General features: G+C 38.4%; 1 protein-coding gene across 2 annotated transcripts in view; it reads right to left on the bottom strand.

Annotated features, from left to right (window-relative positions):
• Window positions 1–14,006, bottom strand: part of stk32a (serine/threonine kinase 32A) — a 63,301-nt gene that overhangs the window by 6,136 nt on the left and 43,159 nt on the right. For both annotated transcript variants that reach the window (XM_031725943.2, XM_039618928.1), the window contains exons 8-11: window positions 12,208–12,311; window positions 9,935–10,051; window positions 8,740–8,865; window positions 7,239–7,367 (exon numbers count right to left, since the gene is read on the bottom strand). In XM_031725943.2, coding sequence (XP_031581803.1) covers window positions 7,239–7,367; window positions 8,740–8,865; window positions 9,935–10,051; window positions 12,208–12,311 — 476 coding nt within the window. The remainder of the gene's footprint in view (window positions 1–7,238; window positions 7,368–8,739; window positions 8,866–9,934; window positions 10,052–12,207; window positions 12,312–14,006) is intronic.

Below are 14,006 nucleotides of genomic sequence, written 5' to 3'. Positions count from 1 at the left end.
CAGCAGATTTGCATGAACCCAAAAGATACTGACACAACCACCCAGACAGAGACTGTAAGAACAGGGTGCGCTTTTGTGTGAGCGATACAGACAAAAAAAAGGACAAAGAAACAAACAGGCAGACTCTCAGAGTGGGGGAACGCAGTGTTACACATTATTTGTCAGGCATGAGTTATAGATCTGATACATAAAAGACATCATGATGAGGCATGAAGAAAGATATTGTTTTCTTTCTAACAGTGTCAAAATGATGCATCGCATCTAAGATCTAAAGGCATGACAGGACCCATGAAAAAAAAGAAAGAAAAACCTTTGTCCAACATTGTCTGTACTGCTATAACCCATGATAGGACATATAGTTTCTGTTCAAGTTGCAGGGGGAGCTTGAACAAAAAACGCACTCCTTCAAAGTTGTCATGGAGCTTCTCCTTAGGGTACCGCCGGTCAGACTTGACTGAATACATTTTATGCAAGCTTATTTTTTGATGCAAAAATATATTTCCAGGGCCCGATTTACACTTTTGACTTTTGTGGTACCTCCTGGTCTTTTCCATATGGTCTCCTGTTGTAAAGCTGTGAAGAACATTTATTAATCATTTATTTATAAAATCCAAATTTGACTGAATGCATCCACGTCACACCAATCCACAGGGTGCTGATAATCAGTATTCATCTGTATTTAAGAACAGTGACAGCAATGAGAAGTTAAACAACTATAGACGTCTATGATGAACCCAGATGGAACTGTTATGATTAGACACTTTGACATTTACACACTGTTGATCATCATGTTTCGCTTTTTCTTTAGCAGCTTCTAAGTATAGGACATCCTCCACTTGTCTTGCCTTGTCTCTGTGCCACATGTTTCTGTTTTGGGGCCTTTACTTTTTCTGATATATTGGATCCCTGTTCAGCACATTCTGAGCACTTTTAAGCATAGTTCTTATCAGTTCTATGCAGACAACATTCAACTGTATATCTCTTTTAAGCCCCAAGACGTTTCTAAGCTACAGACTTTGCAGAGGTATTCAGACTCAACTAGAAGTTGTAGGAACAGTCCTCGCTTGTGCCCCTGACAGATTTGTACCTGAGCTCTCGTTTGCCTTTCCAGCATTAGCTACATCTTCTATTAGAAATGTTTTGGTAACTTTTGTTTCAGTTTTCATTCTGGATGCTCACAGCTTGAATCCTGTCCTAGTTTGACCTTGCTTTCATCACTTAAAAAATACTGACAAATTGAGTTCCAGTGTATCAGGCTCTGCATTGGAAATTGCTATTCATGCATTTATTCAATCACATCTTTGATTATTGTAACTCAGTGTTCACTTTTCATGAGAAAACCTCCCTTTTATTTTGAGCTTTTACTCTGTCTTGAATATTGAGGGTTAGATGTAAATTGATTCATTCCTCTGTAACTGTACAATATGGGCAGATGTATAAATTGATGGAGACAAGGAGGGAGAAGGTCAGAAAGGAATCTGACAGAAGAAGGCTCTGGCCATGCTTTAACCGTTGACATTTCACTACTTCTTCTCTCCTCTTTGTCTCTTCCTTTCTTTCTTTATTTAATGCTTTTAAAAAGACAGTTCAGAAGCTAATTGCTCCAAATGGTAGATTAAACTTTCCATTTAATGAGACAAACCAACAGGGAGTGCTCTGTTGGATGAAAGCCTAACAGGAACATTTCTCAAGGTCCATGGCTAAGGCTGAGGCTGATGTTTGTTGTGACTGGTAATGAGCAATAGTATTAAAATATGTAGATTGCCCGACACATACATGGCATATTGAATCACAGCCATTTGAGAAGATTGATATGCTGTAATTTGGGAACCGTATGTGACATAATAGTGAAGTTAGTGGTGAATAATGAAATATGGATCGAAGGAATGCTTTAACCATAATTTAAACAGTACAGACAAAAATCTTCAGCTCAGATTCAACTGCTGAGCGTAGAAATCTCTGCTGTACAAGTAGTACTTCTTAAATTGCATGTGTTTGACTTCTCCTGATGATATTCCCTCAGAACTAAACCAAAGCCAAGTTCTGACTCTGCATTTTTAACCAGTGGCACACGCAGAGTTGCATCCTCAGATGCACGTGCAGCTCTCTCTCTATTCCAATGATCCATCAATTTATCTGACATCAGTGCTAATTAACTGGTTTTACACTACTCCTATGAAGCTTTTGTTTACTCAGAGCAACCAGACATTCTATTTTTTAAGCTATAATTTTTAAGAGACAGGAAATATTTGAAAGACATAATTGAAAAAAAAATCTGTTCTTCAGTTGTTCTTACTTAAAGAAAAAACTTCATTCAAGCACATATACATTTTGTCACTGTACTATACTTTGTTTCTGTACTCAAAGAACAAAAATTGTTTTATATCCTGTGAAAATCTCAACGTCAGCCTGAAGACAGCCTTTCTCATGGTACACAGGCATTTAGGCCAAGTTTCTCTCTGTTTCTCTTTGTGTGTCTCTCCATGGGACTCCGTGATACTGAAACATGGCACTGATTGCACCTTTTAGTGCCTTATTTCCAACTCACTCCCAATGCCCCGCCCAAAAATCTGCTGTTTATTTTGAAATTTGCATTGAAAATAATGGATGTACTTTTACTTTGTTTACAGTTTCAGCAGTAACTTTTTAATCAAGCATTCACTCTCTTTTTAGCCCTATTATTGGTCACTACCAACTACCTGCTATTTCCATATTTGATGGCATTTTCATTAAGCTATATCTCATTTTCATTAACTGATGTTTTGCTAAACAGATAGTGTGTGGTAGGTTTTAGCCACTTTTTGAAAATGGATCTAAACAAAAATTACAGGTGAGTGGTGAGACTGAACCAAAACCAAACATGGTGCAAATGACTTAAGTCACAAATTCCTCTGAAAATGGTCGGATACAAGGACCGGACTGAAAATGAGTGAAAAAGCATCAATGTCCAAAGAAAAAAACTTTGAAAGAGCTTCAGAAAGCCAGGAGCACTGCTTCTCGAGACCAATTTTAAAAAATAGGTCTATTCTTCCAAGGTTTGGTTCCTTGGAAGAATAGATTATTTTGAACAAACACATAAAATAAAGTACAAAAACAAGATACAGCAGTGAGATTGGAATCAGACATAAACAAACTCATAATGGTGTAAATGAATGTTTTAAGTGTGAAAGGGAGTAGGTAGAGATCTTAAACAAACAAAAAACTACAAACTAAACTTTATACAGGCTGCCTACATTCTCATTAGCTACAGATATGTGCACAGAACAATAATAATGAACAATAGTAATATCCAGATGAGCAAAATGAGAACTCCAGAGAATGGAAAAGCCAAATGGCTTATTGGCAAATGGCAAATAATCCTCATATTCACGCAAGCCCATTTTCCATTAGTACCTAATTAGTACTAATTAGGACTCCGTATGGTTAGCCACGGTTTCCAGAGTTTCCATTAGATGATAGTATCTGGTACAAGGTACTAAAATAGTACCTGCTCAGCTGGGGTTCCAAGCGATCCGAGCAGGCACTAAAATGTGACGTCGTCAGACTGCATGCCACCTATTGGCTGGTCAGTGGTGTCACTCGGTGAGTCACGAGAGTGTCTCGTTCACGAAAATCAAAACTGCCATTTTTGAAACCCGGCAACAAGGAAAATTGATACAAAAAAATCAAAGCCATGGTCCCCGAGTCTGACGAAAAGCCACAGACCAGGCATCAGGTCGACCGAGCAGCAGGACGAACGACCACACACATTAGGTGGTACTCGACTGTAATGGAAAATCAGTCGATCCGAGGTGAGTCATGGTGAGTCGATCTGAGTAGATACTGATGGAAAAGGGGCTATAATAGTTTTCATACAGTTATATGAACTTACAGTATACAGCGACAAACAGGTTTTAATCTCCTCTGTGCAGTTATCACACAGCTTTACTCCACTGACTATGATACTGTTGTATTTACTACAAGATCTTACAGCCAGTTATTAAACATAGCTTGTGTTTGTTGCTTATTGCTCTTTGTTGTAATATGTAAACTGACACACAGACATATGGAAATGAGGGATGGCTTAGAACTTTTGCACAATACTGTAGGTGGTAATTCTCTGCACTTCTTCAACAAGCAAAAATGTTGCACCCAATACAATCACTAGACTATTATGGTAAACATCAACTTATTGTCACCAGATCAGGCAATTCAAACATACTAGAAACCTCCTGTGATTGCAATATGCTGAGAATCAGATAGAAGATGATTCCACCCATTTCATATTTTAAAACTTCCTTGGTATTATGAAAAATAACGGCACCAATGTACACCAACACTATAAGAAAACCCAACCTAGCAAACCTAAAATTACAACTTGATGCACACATAGTAACAGCAACCTAGAGAGGCACATGTCCAAACAATGAGAACATAATGAGCAGCAAAAACAGCTCCAGCCCTGAACACATTATACAAATTAATTCTATATGTCAAGTTTCCACTTTATCTCACGCATGCAATAAACTTGAATGGCACCTATGATTAGGCGAGGTGTGTGTGTGTGTGTCTGTATGTTTCAGTGTGACAATTAATTTTGTTCTCACAGCAGTCCAATTTTCTGCTGTATATTATCAGTGGTTTAACGGAGCTAATTCCATGCTACATTATGAGAGCAATGAAAGGAAGAGGGAGGCAGAAAGATAAAAGTTCAACCAGAAAAATGGATGAGGAACGGGACACTTTCTGTACAAGAAAATGTTATAGTGACATATAGATATCTTTGTGCAGGGATACAGCAGAAAGGGGAGGAAAGCAAAGGTTGGAAAGGAGAAGAGGAGAGGAGGAACATACAAAAAAAGAATACAGACGGTTTCAAGGTAATGAGTAAGAGGCTGGAACAGGCATTAGGGTAGTTTTCTTCATGCAATATTGATCTGCTGTGCTTCAGCAATGGTACACAGACCCTCTCTCTTACACACACACACACACACACACACACACACACGCACACACACACACACACACACACGCATACACACATATATCAAACACTCACAATCTTTTTTTGTCTGTCTCTTATAAGCATCCATCACAAGTGGCCCCAGTAGCCCTGCGTAAATGGATATGGTAAAGCACTGCACAAACACAAACTGATATTTATAGCCAGTAAAGTGAGTATTCCTCCTGACAGCTAAGCACACACTGCAAAATATGATTCCAGAAAAGGATGTTTGGCCACATCATATTGAATAGGCTCCAAACATCAAAAACTGCATGCAAATAGAATCCCTGAATAGATATAAGATGGGAAAACTTGAAATGGGTGTACATGGAAAATAGCACGAAGACCTGTTCTTTCTGCACACAACATTTATAAAAAAAATCTGTTTGGTATTTGAAAAGCAATTTAAAAGGAAAGACAAATGCCCCACTGTTCAGTGACATTATGGTACAAACGTCACAGTGGGCTAAAGTAACGCTTTCCAATCTTTCTCGTGTAATGTGCTCACATAAATGATCACTTCAATCATTCATCCCTTACTTACTAAATCAGGGGTGCCCAATCCCAGTCCTCGAGAGCTACTGTCCTGCAGCTTTTAGATGCATCCCTACTCCAACACAGCTGAATCAAATAGTTGGATTACCAATTCGGCATGCCATCAAGTCTGGCAAAGGCCTGATAACGAGCCATTCATTTGATTCAGGTGTGCTGGAACAAGGACGCATCTAAAAGCTGCAGGGCAGTAGCTCTCGAGGACTGGGATTGGGCACCCCTGTACTAAATAAAGCAGGCAGAGTGGGATATTAGCTATTTGCCGATCTTTCTGTATCAGCATTTTTAGCAGGCAATAAATTAAAATAAATAAAGGAAAGGAAAAATGTGAGACAGATGTGGTTGATTCTGCTCAGATCAACCAGCTGCAGAGTTTGAGTTACTACTACACAGAAATATCCGTTTCTATGAAAGAGTTATTCATTCCATTGCACTCAGTTGCCAAACAACAGTTTATCTATTGTGTTTAGCTAGCAATTTTGTTTTTCTGTTTAATTTTACCTGGTTGTTGTAACAGCTAATACACAATCCATACTGTTGGCTAACACCTCAACTGCTAGCCATTCATTTTGGTAAAGACATCCCAGATTTTTAATTCCCACATTTGGCTACTAATTTCAAGTGCTTATCTATTATGTTTAATTAATTTGTTTAATCATCTTATTTTTCCTACACATACATCCACATCTACTACTAATCCACACCATTTAGTTAGCTTCTTTACTTCCTTAAAATTGGCTCCAATATCGGCCCATTAAAACTAAAATGCAGTTTCTGATTTTTACGGCTAATTGTTCCATGTAACCCAAAGGTACCTGTGTTGGGAGTCACTAGCGCTCTAACATAGCCATCTTACATTTCATTTTGCCTAAATACTACTAGAATGAGTCAAAAGTTGCTTCCCTTTAGCGTTCCCTTAGACAGAGGAAACATTTCTTTGAAAGTCTGCTATTATTATTTCTTTAGAACAGGTGACATTCTCTCTGACAAAATGGACCAAGTGTTTAGAAATGTTGTTTGGCCACACAGTGAGATATTACTGATATATACACTTAGACAAGCCTCCACAAGCAGCTGTCAGCTTTCATAAAACATGGTGCACTTTGAGCCAGCTCAGACTTCTTATTGCAAACTGGCAAAGAGTGTGCTCTGGAGTCTAGACCACACAGATTGCTTCACTTCTATTAAAAAAGGAATTCCATAAATTGTTCCTCTGTGCCAAAGGGTGAGAGTCGAGCCAAACTTAGTAACTCTGGCGTTGGCTGTATGCGTGCGTGCAACAGGTTAGATCGTGGGCCTTTCTTTGAAGTGTGTGTGCCAACTGTAGGTGTTAAGTATCTGATATGTTTCTGTTGTGTGGTAAAGTATAAACATATCCAACACACATTCCTCTACAATTTATATGCATCTTATTCTAGTTTGATCTTTCTGAGTTCATACTGTCGTCATGAAAACATTGTGTGGGTATGTTCTCCGATATCTCACTCGACCTTTTACCTTTCAGTCCTTTTCTTCATTCCTCATTAATGAAAATAACGAGAGAAAAATATTCTAAACCAAAAAAATTAAGTGAAATGTTAGTTTCCTAAAATAAACACAGTTGTAAAAAATGCATTATCAATCATCAATATCAAACATATGTTAACTACCCTAACATAACATAATGTAAATATGATCTAAATGTATAAATTTATGGCCTTACCTGCGGAGAGCTGTCAGAGCCATGCTCCTTGGTTTTTCTAGCAAGTCTTTTCTTCTTCTTGTGAAGTGGTTTGGACTCCAGGATCATTTCCTCCAGCTCAAATGTGGGGTCACAGTTTAGTCTTCGCCTCTACAGTGACATATTCAAATAAAGAAAGACATATAATCAAAGGCATAGATGTGGCTATTTTGGTGTCAAAAAACAAGACAAAAAACAAATGGCAGTGCAGGTTTTCATGCTGTATTAGAAACATGATGAGGAAAATTTAGAATTTTGCATCAATAAATGTTTTGTACTAGTAAATATCTGACAATGAAATGTTCACCAGTGCTTCAGAACACAGGAATATGTGATAAAAACAAACTGAAGCAAGGTAAGACTGATAAAAAACGTTGAGTGCTATAAAGTTAGGAAACAAAACATAAGGGCTGAGTTTTCCCTCAGTGTTCAAACATTAATAGTGTGGAAGGGATTAAAGACTGTGCATGTGCCTATAATTAAACAGAAAGACACCGTCAATTCTCCATCGATCCTCTGTGCCTTTCCTCTGCTGTGGTAGCCTGACCGCTGGGGATACCAGCTGCTCTGCTCTGCTATAGACTGAAACTAGATAAAGTCATTTAGTTAACTGTTTACTTCCAACAGTCATTAATCTCTATTTATTCAGCTCTGGTACAAAGCAGTGACAGTTACCGTCACCTTTTAGGAGACTTTTAGAGTTATTTGATCATTACATTATTGTACAGTTTTTCTGAATGCTCTTCTGTGAAACTGTCAAATTTACTTTGGACTTGCAGATTCTCATTTTCACCCTTCAGTCACCAGCTGGGTGCAGTGATTTTTGCAACGTTTGGAAGAACCTGACAATACAGAAGATACTACATGAGCTTGTCAGCAAAGCAGCTTGACACACTGTCTAATGACATTATTACCTGTATCCACCTTGCCATAATGACTCATTGACTATATAGCTGCTGGTAGATACACATTTTAGCTGCTTTAGCTGCTGTCAGTTGTGTCTAAGACTCTTTCTGTTGTTCTGCATCTGCACACTCTGCCTGGATATCTACATCAAGTAGTTGGGCCAACTTAAACAGCAGGGGGCAGTGTTTACAGACAGGGTACAAAAGATTAACTGAACAGTGGCTACATCTTCATCTTCATATCTCACTACCCGCTTTCGGGTAAATACCTGAAATACTGGTATGGAAATAAGTATTGGAAACCTGCGGAAGAAGAACTTTTGGTATTCATAATCCAATACTTTAAAAAACAAACTTGTGTCATTATACACTAAATAAGCTTTAAGGTCATTTAAGACTTATATGGATGGATTATATAAAGTGTGGTATAGGTTTGTTTAGGTGCTCCTTACTTTGATTTACAGCAATGTTGTATTTGTGTCATTTAAATGTAATACAGCAGAAAAATAAACATTCAGATGTGAGCATTGTGCTGTGCACTACACTGTCACAGTGCTGAGTTTATTTCTGATACTCACATTTGGAATAAAACCTGGAGGGACCTGCTTGCTGAGCACAGCATCCCAGTTGACGTCTGACATGTAGTCCAGATCCCGTAGCTCTGCTAGACAGGAAATGCGTTTCTGGACATCTATGCACAGCAACTGAAGGCGACAAAAGGATTAGAGTAAGAACAACTGTCCACGGGGAGGCATGGCTGAAAAGTTAGGAGCAGAGTCCCACTGAGACATGAGCACATGTTTGCCTTTAAGGATGTGTCTGAGAATGAGGATACAGGGACAAAGGGGGTTGGAAGTACTGGAGAAGGGACATGCGGAGGGAGCTTGAGAAAGAGGGAGGAGACAACAAGAGGTGGAAAAAAATGAAACTCATATAGAAAGCTAATGGTGACGGGATAACGCAGTGGGTTGTGAAGGATAAAAGATGAAGGACAAATTTTGTGGGCATGAAATTCTTCCCTTGCATTTTCACATTCTTTACATCTCTTTCGTCTCTCTCTATACTCTCCTGCTCACTCCCTCATACACATATACACATGCAACTGGAATGCCAATGAGCTTCGAGGAGTCTGAGCACGAAGCAATGCAACAGTTTGACTGCAGTGGATCGCTGCCAAGATAAAAGCCAAATCCTACAACAGCCGTGCAGCTTTTAAGCATTACAACAAGACGAAGACACGTTTGACAGCTGAATGACATATTGAATAACACGTAAACTATTCTAATTTTAGACTGGTATTTATAGTGCTTATTCACACATACTGAAGTATAAGCTTCCCTGTGTCTGTTTCTCTGTGTCTCTCTACGTTTTCAGCTTTAGCATTTGTTCTGGAATAGCACCTTATTGATTTATGTATGCAAGTAACAGCTAACAGTTAACACTGTCATTCACCTACATCACTAATTTAAATGTTTTGAATACTGATTGTACTCCATTATAATTCTAAAGTTGTGCTGCATTCAAGTGAAGCTGTAGCAGTGAAAGTGACCTCCTAATTAAGATTCTGTAGCCTCAGTGTGCTGGTGTCAGATATGGATAATGGTCTTCCCAGAGGAGATAAAGATTTCCCACACCGGAGAAAAATTCAAAATAGCGCATGTCATACAAAATAGCAAAGACACCCACTGACAATAAGAGTACCAGGAGAAACAAAGGCATGAACAATATAATTTGTTTATGTTGCTGTTTATTATGCATTTGCTGCTTGTTTACCTTTCTGAGAAGAGACTTCATCTCCAAAGACCAGGCTGCTGGGTAACTAGGATGGACCTTGTGAAATGTTTGCAGGATCTCATTGGCTGGTGTACTAGATTTCATCACATATGGCCTCTGAAATAAGGAAAGTAGAGCAAAAGACAGGTGAGGGGATATGGTGTTACTGACATGACAACCTGAGACTGTCAGTGGGAAATCGATTGCTAAAGCTCCACTCACAGAGGCCTCGAGACCAGTGACCTCCTCGCAACCACCGTCACGCGGGAAAAATGTGTATTGCCAAACTGATTGGCAAAAACCTCCTTGTGATTACTTTGGTCCCTAGCTGATTGCTGTGATGACCTGTACTTTGCATAAGCTGTAAAAGGTGAAATACAAACTGGAAACGGAGGCTGTTTGCTTTCAAAGAAAAATCTGCATGTTTTTATTACATGCACTGGCTGCAGTGCTAAGGTTTGTGTGTCAGTCTTCAAAATTTACTACTGCTCAGCTACTAGTTAGCAAAAAACTGAGGCTGGAAAAATACAGGCTAAGTAACTGTGACCTATTTAGCACTCTCACCATTCAACCAATGGTCAAACCCAGGGGGAAAGTAAAGATTGAATTAAATTATTATAATATTATGAGTAATATATTATAATTAAGAAGTGGTAGGAGTTTAAGAGAGAGAATGGAAGAAGAATGGAATGGAAAAGATGCCTGAAAGTAGATAACAGGCAAATAATTTGTCACATCCAACAGACCAGTTTTCAACACCCAGAAACTGACTTTTGCTTTATGGATGATGTTCGAACGTGTCAGTCAAATGAAAAATGTGTTAAAACCCAGAGGAGACAGAGGGAAGAGGTGAAAATATATTGTCTTGGTAAAGGTGATGTGCAGAGAGAGGAATAAAAGAAAGTAGGGGAGATAACTAAAGGAACTACCCAAAGACTACAGAAGTGAAGCTATGTCATTTCTAGATATTAATAATCTGCTGAATAAGAGATGGTTGTAAAAGCAGAGGACACAGCTTTGTGGGATGATGAAGGCAGCAAGAATATTTAACTTTTGAGGTCAGATAAAGGACAAAAAATTCAGAGGAGGTAATGGAAGGGTTAGAAAGAAGATATTACAGCCAGAGTGAAGACGCAGCTCTAAGGTCAGAAAGAGGACAGAATGGGTTTTTTTATAAAGGGGAGTGGAAAGTGATTGTTATGGAAATATTGTGAGAACAGATTTTCCTCATGCAGAAATAATCTTACAGAAGACTCAAATATGAAGTATAAAATATAGATGCATTTATCATGGACACACTTCATATCGAGAAGAAGCGGTAGAAGCACAGATGTTGCAGCAGGTATGAAGGAAGGAAGGCAGTTTATCCTTCCAAAGGGTGTTTTCCTATACCCCCTCCTATTCCAGTGCTCCAGATAAAAGAACAGAGTGAGTTTCTACACTGTCAAGAAGCACCTGGACTGTCCTTGAAGCCTCTACAGAGACAAAACTGATGACACCAAACAGAAGACGGCCAGGTCATAGTGTTCTAAAAAAGACTCCATCATACCTGACCCTTTCAGGCCTCCTGGGAATAGTGAGACCTCTCTAAAAAGACGTGTCAAGTCCAAAAAAATCCATAACGTTGACGAGATCTAATAACTTTGAACAGTTAAAGATACATAGATGTGTGAGAAGAGAAAATTTCAGTAAAAGCTCATGACAGTTTCCCATAAGTTTCAAAGACTTAGAATCTTTGTCAGTGCAGATGGAGGTTACTGTAGTTTATGTAATCCTCCTAAAATAAGAGAAGAAATTATGCAGCTGCAGTTGGATTTGAGTCCACAACAAACACACTGCTCTAATAATACTCAGCCTAATGGAGTAGGAGGACTGAGGAAAAAGATCATGTCCTGTGTTTGCTTCCATGACATCTGAACTAAACTCTCCAGGTGGGAAGTGCACAAGATAAATAAATATTATTTTGAAAATCAATTCCAATTATATGGCTCTCTGAATAACTCAGATTCGATTTTCTCACTCTCCTGCAGCGATTGGTCTCGCACCACGACTAAACGATTAAACATCTTTCCCAGTAAGGTCAGCTTAAACGTAAGATTCAATTATAACTTCATCTTCCTTTTGTTTTGTCGAGGCTGTCTAAACTCCTACTAACAGGATTTTTCTAGCACTCAGCGTCCTATGCATTATTGAATGCAGCTAAGTGTGTCAGACCGCACAGAAGTAATCTGTGATGTAGACATTGTGGTGTACTCCGTATGTGTCTACATTACCTGTCCTCTTAGTAGCTCATAGGCCGTAATCCCCAGTGACCACCAGTCAACAGAGAAGGAGTAGCCGGGGTGGGACCCCTCGAAGGACTGAAAGAGCTCAGGCGCTGATGGACAGAAAAATATTGTACAACATAAATAATGCATTATACCATCTTATGACATCTTATGTTATTAATGTTTTTTCATTCCCTTCTCTCGGGCTGTTTGGATGGGTTTATTTTAACGGTAGGATTCCTCCAGACATGAAACAGGGGGAGGCCAGAGATACTGTAACATTTTTTTTCATCTGTACTCCCGGACAACTTGAATTGTTTGATAAATAAACTTAGCACAAAAAAGAAATGTATGTTTGGCTGATCATTTTCATTGTTGTGACAATGCTTCTTGGCAATAAATCTTCTACCATTGGGAAGCCTGTTTATTTCCGCTTAAATCAGGGGTGGGGAACGCCAAGCCTCAAGGGCCGGTGTCCTGCAGGTTTTAGATATCACCCTGGGTCAACACACCTGAATCAAATGTTTAGCTCATTACCAGGCCTCTGGAGAACTTCAAGACATGTTGAGGAGGTCAAATCAGCTGTTTTAGATCAAGGAAACGTCTAAAACCTGCAGGACACGGGCCCTTGAGGCCTGGAGTTACCTATCCCTGCCTTAAATAATGCCACATTTGTAAAGAAAATACATTTTTGGATTGACCAGCAGAGTTGCGCCCATGAAAACCTTTTCTCTCAAATCTTCTCTTACTTAAGAACATATATCATATAGCAAATATACTAGAAAACATATTTGATTTGATTTGATATACCTTTATTAGTCCCACAAGGGGAAATTTCATAAGGCTGCCGACCTATTGCACGCAATGACATGTATTTAAAAGCATCAGTACAATATAATTACTTATATTTACTTTTTTATATTTATATGTATATGATAATATTATTTTAACAAATATGAACCAAAGTACCTTGCATTTCTTTCACAGGTAGCGAGAGAACTGTAATGAGCATGTGCAGAATTGCCCCTTTTTAAAAGATAGCTAGCAAGAGCACTAACACAGCAGAGAGGAAGCTAACAGTGAAGTCAGCACTTTGGAGGTATTTCACGCTTGCTAGGCTAACAGTTCTTTGCCTGGTAGCACTTTTGTATTCAATCTCAAACAGTGGTCAAGTGAGGTAACTTAAGTGTCATCATCTCAACTGTTATTATTTTGTTGTACCTGTATCTTTTTCAACACTTCCTTTTTTCTTTCTTTCTTTCTCTACTTTTTCTTTAATAATAATCATGAGTTCAGTAAATTATATACTTGGATGTATTTATTTGTTACTTTTTTTTACACAATTACAAATGTTTAGGTCAATGTTCTCTTGCAGATAAAATAATGATTCCTGGTCTTTTTTCTCAGAGGGTTAGGGTTAGGTAATTTAATTAAAGACTAATTTAAAACAGGCGTAGCATCTGTATCAACATACCCACAGGCATAACATCTGTACATGTCATTTAAGTTGTCTAGTACACGGTGCCTTGGTTGCTTGTGTACAAAAGAGATGAAGTCATTTTCTGTTGAGTATTTTTTTAGGGTTCAGTGATGGAAAGCATCAATTTCATTCTTTTTCCCAGGGGTAAAATAAATATATTGACATGCTCTTTGAACTATATTACATCAGAATATCTCTGTAATGAATAACAGATTAAGAAAAACAACCAATTAAACAAATAAAATAGCTTTTTTTTCTTCTGTGGAAGCGAATCATCTAGTCATCTGTGATTTTTAATAGTCAGTAGAAAAGCCTTCTGTGACTA

Source organism: Oreochromis aureus, linkage group 10 (assembly GCF_013358895.1).
Source record: "Oreochromis aureus strain Israel breed Guangdong linkage group 10, ZZ_aureus, whole genome shotgun sequence".
Lineage (NCBI taxonomy): Eukaryota > Metazoa > Chordata > Actinopteri > Cichliformes > Cichlidae > Oreochromis > Oreochromis aureus.
This window is presented reverse-complemented; position numbering and strand designations above follow the sequence as displayed.